The sequence below is a fragment of the Colias philodice genome, chromosome 29, assembly GCF_061535455.1.
Source record: "Colias philodice isolate Cphi_HAF_F1 chromosome 29, ilColPhil1 Martin Lab GWU primary, whole genome shotgun sequence".
NCBI lineage: Eukaryota > Metazoa > Arthropoda > Insecta > Lepidoptera > Pieridae > Colias > Colias philodice.
Window position 1 is genome coordinate 102,866 of NC_143114.1, and position 15,742 is coordinate 118,607.

The 15,742-nt window shown below is 48.4% G+C and overlaps 3 protein-coding genes across 3 annotated transcripts; all 3 read right to left on the reverse strand.

Annotated features, from left to right (window-relative positions):
• Positions 1 to 4,483: 4,483 nt before the first annotated feature.
• Positions 4,484 to 5,004, reverse strand: LOC149475584 (histone H2B). The gene has a single exon (XM_089712738.1). It carries the CDS (start codon positions 4,981 to 4,983, stop codon positions 4,609 to 4,611), a length of 375 nt encoding a protein of 124 aa, XP_089568864.1. The 5' UTR covers positions 4,984 to 5,004; the 3' UTR covers positions 4,484 to 4,608.
• A 7,384-nt stretch (positions 5,005 to 12,388) lies between these two features.
• LOC149475585 (histone H2A) lies at positions 12,389 to 12,984 on the reverse strand. Its single transcript, XM_089712600.1, has one exon. It carries the CDS (start codon positions 12,949 to 12,951, stop codon positions 12,577 to 12,579), a length of 375 nt encoding a protein of 124 aa, XP_089568726.1. The 5' UTR covers positions 12,952 to 12,984; the 3' UTR covers positions 12,389 to 12,576.
• Positions 12,985 to 14,532: 1,548 nt separating this feature from the next.
• On the reverse strand, positions 14,533 to 15,473 carry LOC149475586 (uncharacterized). The gene has a single exon (XM_089713145.1). It carries the CDS (start codon positions 15,388 to 15,390, stop codon positions 14,560 to 14,562), a length of 831 nt encoding a protein of 276 aa, XP_089569271.1. The 5' UTR covers positions 15,391 to 15,473; the 3' UTR covers positions 14,533 to 14,559.
• Between the last annotated feature and the right edge of the window lie 269 nt (positions 15,474 to 15,742).

Here is a 15,742-nt window from a genome sequence, read left to right on the forward strand (position 1 = left end):
GGCGGGCGGAGCAGCATTTTTTAGTTTGCGTCTCTTTTTATTTGTGACGGTTTCGAAGCCGTCTGACGAATTTGAGGACTCCGCCTCCGAAGCTATCGACTCTGACTCTGGAGCGCTCTCGCACTCCATAACGGTCGGGGCTTCGAACCCCGCTTCGACTGCCACTGGGGACAGCGGTGGGGACTCAGGAGAGTCCCTTAACGGTTGCGCAACGGGCGCGGCAAGTTTTTGAGCCCCGGCGGCGCTGTGTGCTTTAAATGCATCCAGCACCTCCGGGTTCTCCCTGACTAAAAAAGCCATAAAGGCTTTTATATCTAGGTCCTCCAACGAATCGGACATCCTAACGGTTTTTATTTTTCCTAATCGTCGTCCTAGCGGCCCTCCCCGCTTCCGGGCGGGGGGGGGGTTGTGTGCCTACACGTATGTATGTGTGTGTGGTGTGTTTGGTGCGTCCCGCTGGTGATAGCGGGGTGAGGTTGTCACTACCTAACAGTTCGCAGGGGTCTTGGAGTGACCCCCTGCGAAAGCGTGACGTGGACCCGTCAGGAGTAGTTCTCGGCCGAGTCCGGGCGCTAGCGAGCAGTTGGAGTACCTGCCCGCCGTGGCAGTGCCTACTAAGAGGACCCCGGACTCACAGTCACCGAAAAGCTCCCGAAGCGGTGAGGCTGTACGCCGTTTATACAAACGTGCGGTATCTGCGCCCCACAGATACTTCCACCGGATGGTGTTAATTTCTCCGAAGCCCGTTTGACACCGTTAGGTGGGCAACGGAGAAACCGCGACTGGCGCGTCGAGAAACAAGAATTAGTTGTACGCTGCGAGTGCAGCTGCGGTTGCACCGCGACTGACCAGGTAGTAAACTACCTGAGCAGGCGGGGTGGGACCGGTCGCTTATCGGTCGCTATTGTTCACAACAAAGGCGCGGGTCACTTCCCGGAATTTGCCTTTCGGCGAATCTCAGGTAGCGGTCCCCCGTCTCTACGGAGAACAATAGACGGCAGGTAGGGCGCTCTTGCTAAGCACGAGTGCTCAGCTCGAGTGCCAAACCCGGTATGTTGATGTACGAAAACGCGTACGACGCCGTTTTTATAAACACATTAGGTACACTCGTCTCCGTTTCGTTATTCATCGTAGTCGAGTGCGAGAGAGACATCGATAAGTAACCGTTCGCGCGGTGTGTATGTCGAGAAAAGAGAGATAAAATAATAATAATCAAAGTTTTGTGTTGGATTTGCACGATTCCTGATGCAAAATTAACTACTCGAACTCGAAAACAAAAAAAAAAAAAGAAAAACGATCTTCAATGTGCAATGTGCAATCTGCACTGTCATAATATTGTCAATGTCATACACAGCCCATGTCATAATATTGTTATGTTCGTCATTATGGTATGGTCGTACTGGATCTATTCATTAAATTTACATGTACGGTCTTATCCAAAATGGATGGAAATTATTCTACTTTTTTATTTTACTTCATACATACTCTACATAGGTGCAAAGTTTCATAAAAATGCGTTCAAAAATAAAATATGTCTTGGTTATTGCTTGATTACAAGATTAAAGAATTATTATTTTCTACTTTTTAGTGGTAAGTATCTAACTTGAAAGCGTGTTTTTTAGTTTTTCAAACTATATTTATTTTACTTCATACTCTACATAGGTATTTTCGTATACCAAAACAAAACAGCACTAAAAAAAAAAATACCAACAAATACATAATACGTTCATAATATACCTAACTAGAAATTCGCCGCGGCCTCGTTCGGTTGCAAATTTTATGAACATTTAAAAATTATATCTATTAAAATAAACCGCATCAAAATCCGTTGCGCCGTTTTTGAGATCTCGAGTAATCTTCAAGTTGATTATTCCATAAGAAAGGAAAATTTCTATAAGATAGGAGAATTATCATAAGTCCGGAAAATTTCTATACGCCAGGAAAATTTCTATAAGTCAGGAACATTTATATAAGCCAGGAAAATTTCTATACGTCAGGAAAAATTTCTATAAGGTGGAAAAGGATAGGTTAGGTTAGGTTAGGTTAGGTTAGGTTAGGTTAGGAGAGGTTAGGTTAGGAGAGGTTAGGTTAGGTTAGGTTAGGTTAGGTTACGTTAGGTTACGTTACGTTAGGTTACGTTACGTTAGGTTAGGTTAGGTTAGGTTAGGTTACGTTAGGTTACGTTAGGTTAGGTTAGGTTAGGTTACGTTAGGTTACGTTAGGTTACGTTAGGTTACGTTAGGTTACGTTAGGTTACGTTAGGTTACGTTAGGTTACGTTAGGTTAGGTTAGGTTAGGTTAGGTTACGTTAGGTTACGTTAGGTTACGTTAGGTTACGTTACGTTAGGTTAGGTTAGGTTACGTTAGGTTACGTTAGGTTAGGTTACGTTAGGTTACGTTAGGTTACGTTAGGTTACGTTAGGTTACGTTAGGTTAGGTTAGGTTAGGTTAGGTTAGGTTAGGTTAGGTTACGTTAGGTTACGTTAGGTTAGGTTAGGTTAGGTTAGGTTAGGTTAGGTTACGTTACGTTAGGTTACGTTAGGTTACGTTAGGTTAGGTTAGGTTAGGTTAGGTTAGGTTAGGTTGGGTTAGGTTAGGTTAGGAAAAATTTTCTCAGTCCGGAAAATTTCCATACGCCAGGAAAATTTCTATACGTCCGGAAAAATACTACTGAACCGATTACAATGAAATTTAGCACACATATAGAAGGTAACTTGGATTAACACATAGGGTAGGTTTTATCCCGGAAATCCCGCGGGAACGGGAACTATGCGGGTTTTCCTTTGAAAACGCGGGCGAAGCCGCGGGCGGAAATCTAGTACAAAATATTAATTTACCAAAACTATTGCAAAACACAAAACTATATAAATATAACAGAAAATCGGTTTGAATGTCTGTCCGTGTGTGCTATATTCCCTATATAAATTTGTATAATTAAAACTAGAGAACCGATTTTGATGCGGTTTATTTCAATAGATAGGCTGCATCTCGAGGAAGCTTTTAGTATATATAATTTGTTACGTTCTGAACAATGCAGGCACAGCCGCGGGCGATAACTAATCAATCTACCATTTATTTGTTAAACAGTTATTAAAAAAAAAAAATAACTTCAAATTAACTGTACAAGTTTAATTATTTCTCCATTTAATAATTAATATTAATTTTTTGTTGTATATCAATTAAATTTACGTTTTGACATAAGGCTGAGGTAAAATAACAGTACAGACTACAGTCGAATTGGGAATCATCAAGGAGGATTTTATTTAATATCTTAACTTAATTAAAGATATGAAACCTTATTTGTGTTAAACTTTTTTATTTTTTTAAATTGACACCAATAAATCAAACTGACGATGTCTGTCAAAATAAATATAATATTGATTCAAAGATAGTACATGAAATCGCATTGCGTTGTTATATTAATATATAAGTAATAAAATGGTTGTGAGTGAAAAAAAATTATGTAACATGTATAAAAATATCGAGCCAAATCATGATGGTATATAATTTATTATGAATTTGTTTTTAGGATAACCGCAAAAATGTGCATGCATGTGCACACACAAATTAAGCATCGTCTTTATTTCTGGAAAGCATAATATGGAAACATAAAAACATAATATACAGTCGTCTCCAAAACCGAGAAAATTGAAAGGCAGGCAGCATTGAAAGGTATGGTAATTTTCCATCAATTGTTTGTTGTTATTATTATATATATTATATTACAAACAAACATAAAATGAAACGGAACGGATTTTGATGCGTTCAACAAGAAGGTTTATTATAAACTAAACATCTATAATAATTATGTATAATTTTTATCTATATCCTAATATTATAATAAGGAATATACTTGATAAGAAAGAATTATCGAAATCGGTTCAGCCGTTCACACGTGATGCCGTGACAACGCGAAACGGGTCTCATTTTTATATTGTACGTACCTACCTACCTACCTACCTACCTACCTATATAGATTTTTAGATTATATTTTATTCTTCTGTATAATCTAAACCAATTAAAGTTAAACTCCTACGAAACGGCTCGATCGATTCTCATGAAATGTTGTGTGCATATCGGGTTGGTAGATCTGACAATCATAATATTGTATCTACACTAATATTATAAAGAGGAAAACTTTGTTTGTTAATGAATAGGCTCATCATCAAAACTACTGGACCGATTTTGATGAAATTTGGCACAGACAATCTTTAGACGCTGAGAAAGAACATACATAGGCTACTTTTTATTATTGCGAAATAATATGTACCACGGGCGAAGCCCTAGTTTGTAAATAAAATAAAATAAATCATACCCACAAAATATGACCAACGTTAATAATTATTGTTGAACGTATAATTCGAAATTCGAATTTCAAAATTACTTACAAATTTAGGTTTTTTTTTTTCTCACTGCTGTTGTTCGTGTTGGAGAAACGTATTTTTGGCGTGTACACACACACACAATTCATTCATGAAATATATTGTGGCCCTGAAAAGGGCCGTTGTTGTTTTGATAGTATATAATAATAATAAACACAAAACGCGAGCGAGCGGGCGTTCGATAAGTCGAACACGCCACGCCGTTGTCCCGACGACCGCTCACCGCTCACTTGGAGCTCGTGTACTTGGTGACAGCCTTTGTGCCCTCGCTGACCGCGTGCTTGGCGAGCTCGCCGGGCAGCAGCAGCCGCACGGAGGTTTGCACCTCTCGCGACGTGATGGTCGACCGCTTGTTGTAGTGAGCGAGCCGGGACGCCTCCGCGGCGATGCGCTCGAAAATGTCGTTCACGAACGAGTTCATGATGGACATGGCCTTCGAGGAGATACCGGTGTCGGGGTGGACCTGCTTGAGCACCTTGTAAATGTAAATGGCGTAGCTCTCCTTCCTCTTGTGCTTCTTCTTTTTCTTGTCAGACTTCGAGATGTTCTTCTGCGCTTTGCCGGACTTCTTGGCGGCCTTTCCACTCGTTTTTGGCGGCATGTTGCTTGTTGTAGTATAAGTTCAATCAATAGAAACTGTATAAAATTTTGCTGACTAGGATCTTCGCACACGCAGCCTCCGCGAGGAGGCTGCGTGGGGAACATTGTTCGGGGCGGGAAGCCCCCTGCAATGGGTATATAACGCCGCCCGTCAACACGGGCGGGAATTTGGGGGGGCGTGAAAAGCCCTTATTTTTTGGAATTTGATTCCGCGTCGCACGAATCAATCGACCTCTTTCTTTTACGAGCCCGGCCATGAGTTGTGTCATGGCCGGGGACGGAGGGGGACTGGGGCGAAGCGACACGAGTGGGCGGGGTAGGAGGCGCCAATTGCGCGTGGGAGTATAGGTGGGGAAGTGGGCTGGGTACTTGTGTACCGACAGACGGGATTTGTATTGGTGTAGGCGTAGGGGTAGTGGGCGGCGCGGCTGGGCGCGCCGGGGCAGTAGAGTACGGGACTTGCGGGGGCGGGGGAGTGATGGAGTGCACTATGAGTGCATGCAGGAAGGTATGGAGGGATGGTGCGTTATGCACCGGAGTATAAGGGAGCGCACGGAGTGCGTGGGCGGAAGGTGGCGCTGGAGGCGCGGGTGTATGTAACGGAGCCGTCATTGCAGCTAGCAATTCCGGAGGATAGGAGGGCGTTGTATACGCCGCGGGAGGGGGGGGTGATAACAAGTCGCGCGGAAAAGGACGGCGCGACTCGGGAGGGGCGCGCATCGGTGCAATCTCTCGGAGATGGGAGTGAGAGGATGCATCCGCGCGCGCAAACATATTCTGGGATAGGCGTAGGATGAAATCGTCAAGTGTTTCCACACCGAGATCGCTGCGTATCCGCTCGTTCCTCACGCACCACGGCGCGCCAGCGATAGTGCGTAATGCGAGTGACTGCCGCGCGCGCATTTTGCGGCGCAGGCTTTCACCCACAAAAGCATACCAGGCGGGCGCGGCGTACGTAAGGAGCGGCCTTAGGTAAATCTTATACAGACTTACCTTTATACGCAGCGGGAGTTCGGATGACAACACCGGACGAAGTATTGCGTGGGCGGATTTACACTTATTGATTACCTGCTTCACGTGGCTGTTAAAGCGAAGCCGGCGATCAATAGTGATGCCCAGGTAGGTGACAGTGCTGGACCAAGGGATTTGCTCACCAGCCAGAGTGAGATGGGTGGAGGGGGTCCAACCGCCGAATATAATCGCCTGCGTCTTTCTAGCGTTCGCGGTAATCCGCCAGCGCTCAAAATACGCAGGCAATTCGTCCAACCAACGCTGCGCCTTTATCACCGCATTCGATGTCCACATCGATGCGGCGACAAAGGCTACATCGTCGGCGTACAATGCGACGATTTGGTTGGTGGGTTGCGCGGGGGAGGGGAAATCGTCTGTGTAGGCAGAGTATAGCGCGGGCGATAAACAGCTGCCCTGCGGGACACCCGCCTGCACAGCGTGGTCTTGTGAAATGGCGGGGGACACGGATACGTGAAAGGAACGATTCGTGAGGAAGGAGTGCAATATCCTCACGAGCCGTGCGGGGCACTGGGTGGCGGTAAGGATCTTATATATAAGACCCTCATGCCAGACGCGGTCGAAAGCCTTTTCGATGTCCAACAGTACTGCAACCGCTCTCTCATTCTTGTTCAAAGCGGAGCTAAGGTGGTGCAATACTCTTGTCACCTGAAGGGTGGTACTATGTGCCTCGCGAAAGCCGAATTGCTCAGCGCGAGGCGACACGTACGGGCGCAGCATCGGCAACAGCAATGACTCGAATACTTTGGAGACTGTGCTCAACAGAGTAATGGGTCGATAGCTGCTCGGTAAGGAAGCATTCTTTCCTGGTTTGGGGATCATTATTACGCGTCCGGTCTTCCACACTGAAGGGAAATGACCGGAGCGTAATATACCGTTAAACAGCCGCGACAGAGCCGCGACTGTTTTACGGGGGAGGTGGCGCAGGGATTCATTCGTCACGCCGTCCGCGCCGGGCGCTTTGCGCAACTTTGTACGCGAAATCGCACGGCGGACGGCGGACGGGGACGTGAAGAATGCTTCCTCAGCGAGTGGCATCGGTGAATTTAGAAAACTCGTTAGGTATTCGTTCACTGCCGTTGCGTGGGCGGCGTTCGACGGCGTCAGGGGGTTCGGCTGAAAAACTTGTGCCAGGTGTTCGGCAAACAAGTCAGCGCGACCCTGAGGGCTATATACATAAGTACCTGCGGAGTCGGTGAGTGGGCGCGCGGGGGCGGTTGAGGATTTGAACCTGCGACAGAGTCGATGAAGCGACGGCCAGTCCTCGGCGGCCTGTTCGAGCGACCGGTGCCAGCCCTCGCTTTTGTGCTCCTCAAGCGCCTTGCTAACCTGTTCTCGCAAACGAACAAGTTGCCGCTTGAGGGTCGGGCAGCGAGTTCGCTGCCATTGCCGTCGCAGAGCTCGCTTCCTCTGGATAAGGTTTTTGAGGTAACCAGGAAGAGGGGGGAGACGGGAGGTGGACGGTTTGTGTGTCGTGGCTCGGACGAGGGCGGTTTGTAGTGTATCTTGCAAATCATTCGCAAACATCTCCACATCCGCGGCGCTTGTAACCGCGCGTGCGGGGGTGGAGCGCTCAAGCGTGCTTGCGAATAACTTCCAATTTACACATCGGAGGGAGCGGGATGGGGCGATTGCCGGACTGTCTGCAGCGAACTCGGCCAATACCGGCAGATGGTCTGAGTCGAGTTCGTCCACAATGACAGTTTGCGTTATCGACTGGCGGACCACATTGTGGATCGAAAAGTCGATAATATCCGCGCGGTGGGAGTCATTATCGGGATAGTGAGTGGGTTCAGGAGGGCCCTCTATCACGATATTGTTATAATCAATAAGGTTATAGAGGGCGTTGCCGTTGTGGCAGTTGAAGCGAGACAGCCAGTGCGTATGCTTGCTATTCCAGTCACCCGCAGCGAACGTCGGCACGTCCGAGGCGAAAAGTCGTTTCACCTCGTTCGTGTCGACACTCCCCGCAGGCGGTCTGTATATAGCATACATACGTATTCTGCCACATGGAAGTTCCGCTTCAACGCCAAGCGCGGAAAATGACTGGGATGTGAAGGCAGGGAGGGGGGTGTGGGGAATGGACCGACGGATTAGGATCGCAAGCCCGCGGTATCGCCTGCCAGTAGGCGATACCTCGTCCCTGCGATAAACTACATACCCGGACGCGCTCAGCTTCGACGAGGGCCCCAGCTGCGTCTCGTTGATTAGCGCTACATCGACGTTTTGCTCCCGCATTATGTGGCGGAGCAGAGGCTTCTTGTGCGCCGGCACCATAGTGCGGGCGTTCCAGTACAGCAGCCTGAGCGCTACTGCTGCAGGAGGCTGAGGAGGCCCTGCATGACGATGGGTACGGGGTCCGTCCCCTCCTCTAAGGCGCTCAGGACACTCTGGAGTACTAGCGACGCCGCTCGGATCACCGCTCGTTTCGCGGGATCGGCAGGCGTCGCTAGTGGGCGCTGTGGTGCCGACGTTGAGGTCGTCGGCTGTGTTCGGCTGTGCTCGGGAGCCGAAGTTGTACTCGGCTCCGTTCGGGGGCGCTCGGCTGTTGTCGGCATTGCACGACGTTGCGCCGGCGGAATGTGCGCGGGCGGGCCGGCATGGGGCACTGTGGCGGTGTCGCTCCGAGGGGGCTGCGAGCGGGATTTTTTCCCGCGTCCCCCCCGTTTGCGTTTTGCGGGGGCGGCGGAGGCGGGGTTCGCCGCCGCCATGAGGCCGCTGGTGTGCGCTTCTCCGCGCGGCACCGGCTGGACGGGTGCGGGTGGCGCTACTGGCGCGCTGGGTCGAGCGGCCGGCGCGGTGCGCGGCTGCTGCTGTGCGTGGGTGGTGGTGGTGGTGCGCGCGATAGGGCCCGCCTTTTTATTGCGGGCCTCGCGCCGCATCACTGGGCACGAAGCGTGGTTGGCCGGGTGCGGCCCGTCACAGTTGGCGCACCGTGGGGGGGCGTCCGCGGGCCGATTGCAGTCAGCCGCGGTGTGCCCCTCCCCACAACGCACACAGGCAAGCGGCCTGTGGCAATTGTGGGAGGAGTGTCTAAACCCCTGACAGCGGTGGCATTGCGCCGGGCCCCGCTTTGAGCGCCACGCCTCGATGATTACCCCGGGCATGTGCATCAACTCGTTGACATCGTAGATGCCCGGGGTGAGATTCGGTGTTTTCCTTAGGATCGCAAGGAAGAGGCATCCAGGGCGCCCCTTCCTAGCGCGGATGGGCCGCGCGAACTCTGGGTCATACCCTAATTCGCGCAGCGCGGCAAGCAGCTCGTCTGGCTGCGTGTTATGCGGTAGCCCGCGGATCGCCACCTTTATACTGCGCTCGGCTTCGGGGGAGTACGAGAACCAACTTATGTCGGTCCCCTCCCCCTCTATGCGGCGCAGGTATCGGTCGATTGCGCGGTACTCGGCTTCGTCTTTTGGGGTGAAGCGCACGCCCGTGCCATAGGCGCGCGCGCTCACCTGGTGTCCTATTATGTGGGTTAGCTCCCGCATGTGGGTCGCCCAGTTCGGGAACGACTCCACAATGATAGGCGGGAACCTTTTGGCAGCTGCGGCGCTAGTTGGCACTGCTGTGCGCGCGGGCGGCTGCGCGGGCGGCTGCGCGGGCGGCTGCGCGGGCGGCCGCGCGGGCGTAGTGCCGCGGTTTGCTGCTGGCGGCGGTTGTAGCCCGGAAGGGCCGGGCTGCGGCTCCTCGGCCGCTCCGACGTCGATGCGGCGGGGGCGGCGCGGGTCCCGCGGGTGGAGCGGTTTGCTCGAGGCGGCGCCTGCACTTACCGCGGCATAGGTGGCGGGTTGCGGTGCGGGCGCGATGGTAGTATCCATCGCAGTGGCGACGGCGGGGGCGGCGACGGTGAGGGCGGGAGTCTGGCAAGGCCGCTTGGCCTGTGCCGACTCGACCGGCTCCTCATCTTCGTCGCTGCTACTGATGAGGCGACGGCGCCGCGCTCGCGGCTTGCTAGGCGGGATCGGCACGGAGGCGAGCCTGTCTAACAGGACCTGCTCGTCCTCCGGCGATGGCTCCTCCCAACAGCCGGGCGGCATTCGCGCCAGGTCTCCTCTTCTCATTTCAATATATGACGCTAGCCATCCGCGCAGCTTATATGAAAGGAGGCCCGACTGCACGAACCGATCAATCATCGCCACGTCCGACAAATATGCGGTGCGCGGCGATGTAGTCTGGTTCGCGCCGGACTCGTCCTCAGCAGCGGCGGCGGGCCTGGGTGTCTCCCACAGCGGGGCGGGCTGCCAAAACGGGTGGGAGGGGCGTCCGGGAGCGGAGCTCGACCGGACTGCTCCATAGCGGTCTCTTCTCACGATGAAGCGCGGGCGCGATAATCGCGCGGATCGCGCGGGAGTCGCGTGCATTACTGCAGCGTCCTCCGTGTGGCCCTGAGAAGGGCCTTTACGGTCGAGTGCTTCGGCGAAGCACTGGGGCGTCCGTCAGTGCTGTCTCAACAGCTACGGCCGCATCACCGCCCTCTCCGCTTTTCGGCTTTCACCGTCAAACGGCAGACGGTGCTGCGGAACGTACCTGGGCTTCAACGAGCACGGGCGAACTCCTCAGTGGGGCGACTGACACTGACTTTACAAACACGAAAGAAGCGCAGTACGCACGAGGGAAACAGTAAGACACGAACACGACACAGTTGGTATAAGCACGGGCATATATCAAAAGGCGACGGACGTGGCCTTCCATAAAATTTTTCGGTTCAAAAACCGGTCTAGATCGCGCCACACGGCGTTACGGCCGTCGGTTAGTAATGCGAGCTAGCACTTTTGGTTATCGGCCAATACCGTGGAGCGTAAGCGTCCCCTCCACACAGTGGGCGGTGAACATGCGGTGAATCATTTAGATGTTTACATTTGGCATTTTATTTATTTTTTTAAATCACATAAGGCTGAGGTAAAATAACAGTACAGACTACAGTCGAATTGGGAATCACCAAGGAGGATTTTATTTAATATCTTAACTTAATTAAAGATATGAAACCTTATTTGTGTTAAACTTTTCTTTTTTTTTTTAAATTGACACCAATAAATCAAACTGACGATGTCTGTCAAAATAATTATAATATTGATTCAAAGATAGTACATGAAATCGCATCGCGTTGTTATATTAATAATTAATATAATAAAATGGTTGTGAGTGAAAAAAATTATGTAACATGTATAAAAATATCGAGCTTAATCATGATGGTATATAATTTATTATTAATTTGTTTTTAGGATAACCACAAAAATGTGCATGCATGTGCACACACAAATTAAGCATCGTCTTTATTTCTGGAAAGCATAATATGGAAACATAAAAACATAATATACAGTCGTCTCCAAAACCGAGAAAATTGAAAGGCAGGCAGCATTGAAAGGTATGGTAATTTTCCATCAATTGTTTGTTGTTATCCATACTAATATTATAAATGCGAAAGTAACTCTGTCTGTATGTCTGTTACTCAATCACGCCTTAACTACTGAACCAATTTGCATGAAATTTGGTATACTTAGAGATATTTTGATACCCGAGAAAGGACATAAGATTAGAAGGTTTTATCCCGGAAATCCTACGGGAACGGGTTTTTCTTTAAATAAAATATCAAAATCAAATAAAATGATAAATAAATAAATCTATAGTATCCAAACAATAGCAAGTACCTATTTATTAAAAATTTTACTTGATTTAACATTTATTTAAATTTCCAGCTTACACAATACGAAGTATGAAAACAGTTGCTCGCCTCGCCAAACAGTTTCAATATTCCAAGTTTCCCGCTTGACGAAAACGATTAACGAACGAACATTATCTATAATTAATATTATAAAGCTGAAGAGTTTGTTTGTTTGTTTATTTGAACACGCTAATCTCAGGAACTACTAATCGAATTTCAGAAATTCTTTCGGTGTTAGATAGCCCATTTATCGAGGAAGGCTATTATAGGCTATATATAATCACGCTAAGACCAATAGGAGCGGAGCAATGCGGGTGAAACCGCGGGGCACAGCTAGTTATTATATATATTACAAACAAACATAAAATGGAACGGATTTTGATGCGTTCAACAAGAAGGTTTATTATAAACTAAACATCTATAATAATTATGTATAATTCTTATCTATATCCTAATATTATAAAGCTGAAGAGTTTGTTTGTTTGAACGCGCTAATCTCAGGAACTACTGATCAAATACAAAAATGCCATTATAAATTAAATTAAAAATACTCAAATGAATGTTACTTTTTTTTCATCGGGGTACCTACACGTCTTGTACACCTGGGTAGCGTTAATGAAATTCTAATATGGATACGGTTCTAGGGTTAAAGGCTATATTATAATATAATATTAAATGCGGGCGAAACACATAGATTAATATTATTCATGTTCTGGTACGTGTCAAATGGTAAACGATCACTGAAGAGATGAGAGTTTAGGCTGCTAGAAACTCTATCTATCGTTGTTGTCAAGACATATATTGCGGCCCTGAAAAGGGCCTTTTGAACAATTCATAATATTATGATGAACATACATAAAAATATGTAATTGTAGCGTTATTGGTAAATGCAATGCAATCCAATTAGGCCTTCTTCTCCGTCTTCTTGGGCAGCAGCACAGCCTGAATGTTAGGCAATACACCGCCCTGTGCTATGGTCACGCCGGAGAGGAGCTTGTTCAGCTCTTCGTCGTTACGTATGGCCAATTGCAGATGTCTCGGAATAATTCTAGTCTTCTTGTTGTCGCGCGCCGCGTTGCCGGCCAACTCGAGAACTTCAGCCGCCAGGTACTCCATCACGGCCGCCAGGTAGACCGGGGCACCGGCGCCCACGCGCTCAGCGTAATTGCCCTTCCTGAGCAATCTGTGAATACGGCCGACGGGGAACTGCAGACCGGCACGGTTGGAACGTGACTTTGCCTTCCCCTTCACTTTACCGCCTTTACCGCGTCCAGACATTATTTACCGTTTTCTTTGATAATATTATAATAAACGAAAAACTGATACGTACAACGATACGCGCCGATCACTAAAGTATGTTTTTTTTTTAAGACACCATCTGATTTAATATATAACGGCTACGCGTCCTAGTGATTGCGGTGGGCATGACGCCGTGAAATGCGAGCGAACACAAACGACGAGCGATGCGCAGTGAACACGACCGTGTCAAATAATAATAATTTATATTGTTATGTACATATTTTATTTATATTTTTATTTAAGCGAGGCTTCATCTCTTAACATACATGCAAAATGATATTTTTTTTTTTTTGATTCAGTGTACAGCATCCCCAAATATTATTATCTTCTTCTTCTTCTTTCTTCTTCTTCTTCTTATATATAAAAATGAATCGCAACATGTGTTGGTAAGCGCATAACTCGAGAACGGCTGAACCGATTTCGATAATTCTTTTTTTTTTATTATATTCCTTGAAGTACGAGGATGGTTCTTACGTAGAGAAAACGTAAACATGTACCACGGGCGAAGCCGGGGCGGACCGCTAGTTACTCATAATAATAATGATTAGTACGTACGTCACAATCTATGACGATGTCGAAAAGACAGTTTGTATCTGTACCGTGGTTGATTGTTTTTAAAGTAACTTGTCAGGTGACAGAAACAGACTGTGTTGTCTAGACAACCATCAATAATAATTAATAATTATTCATAGCAGTAGGTATGTATAGATTTTAGAGAGTAGGTATTTAGTAAGTTTCGGTAAAATGTACTATCGGGAGTCGGGCGTCGGGCGGGCGGTCGGTCGGGCGGCGTGCGCTGGTGTGGGGCGGGCGGGCGGTGTCTGTGCTGTGTCTGTGTCTGTGTCTGTGTCTGTGTCTGTGTCTGTCTGTGTGGTAGCGTGTTGCAGTGTGCGATGAATAGTTACATAATATTTTATTTTGCAAGTTGAAGGTAAAAAGTAACGTGTGTGTTTACCGTACGTATTACGTAGGTATATTTTGATGTTTTTTTATTTATTCCTTATTTCATTGCGCGTCGACGGAGCCCCGCTTCGCGGGGCTCCTATTTCTGTGTAGTTTTTTTTTAAGAAACCTAACCTAACCTAACCTAACCTAACCTAAACCTAAACCTAAACCTAAACCTAAACCTAAACCTAAACCTAAACCTAAACCTAAACCTAACCTAACGTAAAGCTGTAGATTAGTTAGTAGTAGATTTGATTTTCTTGTTGTTATTATATTGTGCATGCATGTTGCTAGTTGCTACTATAATATATTATGATGTTACATAACTATTATGTAATTTGTAAAATTGTAATAATTGTAGTTTTATTGTGTAGGTACCTACAAGTTGCTTGTTCGTCCTCGCAAATTGGAAGGAAACGTTAACGTTCGTAGTGAGTGCGCATTCGAAAATATATGTTAGCCCTGAGAAGGGCTTTTTGGCGATAGATAATATATAATATGTATCTATTTTGCTGAGACTTGTGCCCGATGCACTCGCCGTCGCCGCTGCACTGCATAACCAGTTCCAACCTTAACCTTCGTCGAAGTCGAATTAGGTTGCGCTTGCGCTTGCGATTGATCGATTGCACGCACACCACACGTTCACTTCTTGGACGCGGCCGAGGCTTTCTTGGCGGTGGCCGCTTTGGATTTTGGCGTTGCCGCTTTCTTCGGTTTCGGTGCCTTCGGCTTCTTCGTCGGCGGTTTGGCACTCCTCTTAGCCTTCGGCGCGGCGGCCGACGCTGCTGCGGCGGGTTTTGCGGCCGCCTTGCCCGCAGCCGGCGCCTTCTTGGCGGCCGCGGCGGGCTTCTTTCTGCCTGCAGCTACTTTCTTGTCTTTCACCGCTGACGCTTTCGACTTGGACGGCGAGGACGACGAGTCTGCGGCCGCTGCTGCGGCGGCGGCTGCCGCCGCCTTCTTGGACCTGCTGCCTGCGTTGACGGCCGTCTTTTTGGCGGCCGCTTGCGCCTTGCCACCGCCGCCAGATTTGCGCACCTTGACGGCCGCCGCCGCTCCGGAGCCCTTGCCGGCGGCTCCGCTCGACGGAGAGGTCTTCTTCTTGGCCGCGGAGGACTTTGACTCCAGTTTGAACGAGCCAGATGCGCCCTTGCCCTTCGTCTGAACGAGCGTGCCGGATTCGACGGCGCCCTTGAGATATCTCCTAATGAACGGCGCCAGTTTATCCGCGTCCACCTTGTACGTGGCCGATATGTACTTCTTGATCGCCTGCAGGGAAGAGCCGCTACGCTCTTTGAGATCGCTGATAGCAGTGTTCACCATTTCCGACGTCTTCGGGTGCGCCAATCTTGCTTTGGCCGCTTTCTTGGCTCCTCCCGACGCCGCTGCTGCTGCTGCTGCTGATGCTTTGGGCGCTTTCTTCGCGGGCGTCGACGCTGGCGCCGGAGTTTCAGTTTCGACTGCGGTGTCTGCCATTTTTGTTAATTAAAATTCAACTTTACGTCGACAATAGTATGTAATAATAATTAGTATATATAAGTAGTACTTAGTAGGTTTCACTGTATTCGACGTACGGTGTCGCTAGTGTAGGAATCGACTGGACGGTTTACCTCACGGGGAACCGTGCAATCGAGATACGTTTTCTCGCGGTCGCGCTTGAAACTTTTCACTAACATGCCTCCGTTCGAACGTATATTTTACGTGAAATTAACGTTTAAAAGTATACGTTTCACATGTTTCTCGTCCCTTTTGAGATCGGCCCTCGTAGTGTGCAAGCCCGCGCGACGCTCGAGGAGCGCATCGATAGCGATGGACGTTTAAATTTTGC

What these genes read in the sequence shown, in the direction of transcription:
- LOC149475584 (XM_089712738.1), bottom strand. Translation starts at nt 4,983, where the DNA reads ATGCCGCCAAAAACGAGTGGAAAGGCCGCCAAGAAGTCCGGCAAAGCG.
- LOC149475585 (XM_089712600.1), bottom strand. Translation starts at nt 12,951, where the DNA reads ATGTCTGGACGCGGTAAAGGCGGTAAAGTGAAGGGGAAGGCAAAGTCA.
- LOC149475586 (XM_089713145.1), bottom strand. Translation starts at nt 15,390, where the DNA reads ATGGCAGACACCGCAGTCGAAACTGAAACTCCGGCGCCAGCGTCGACG.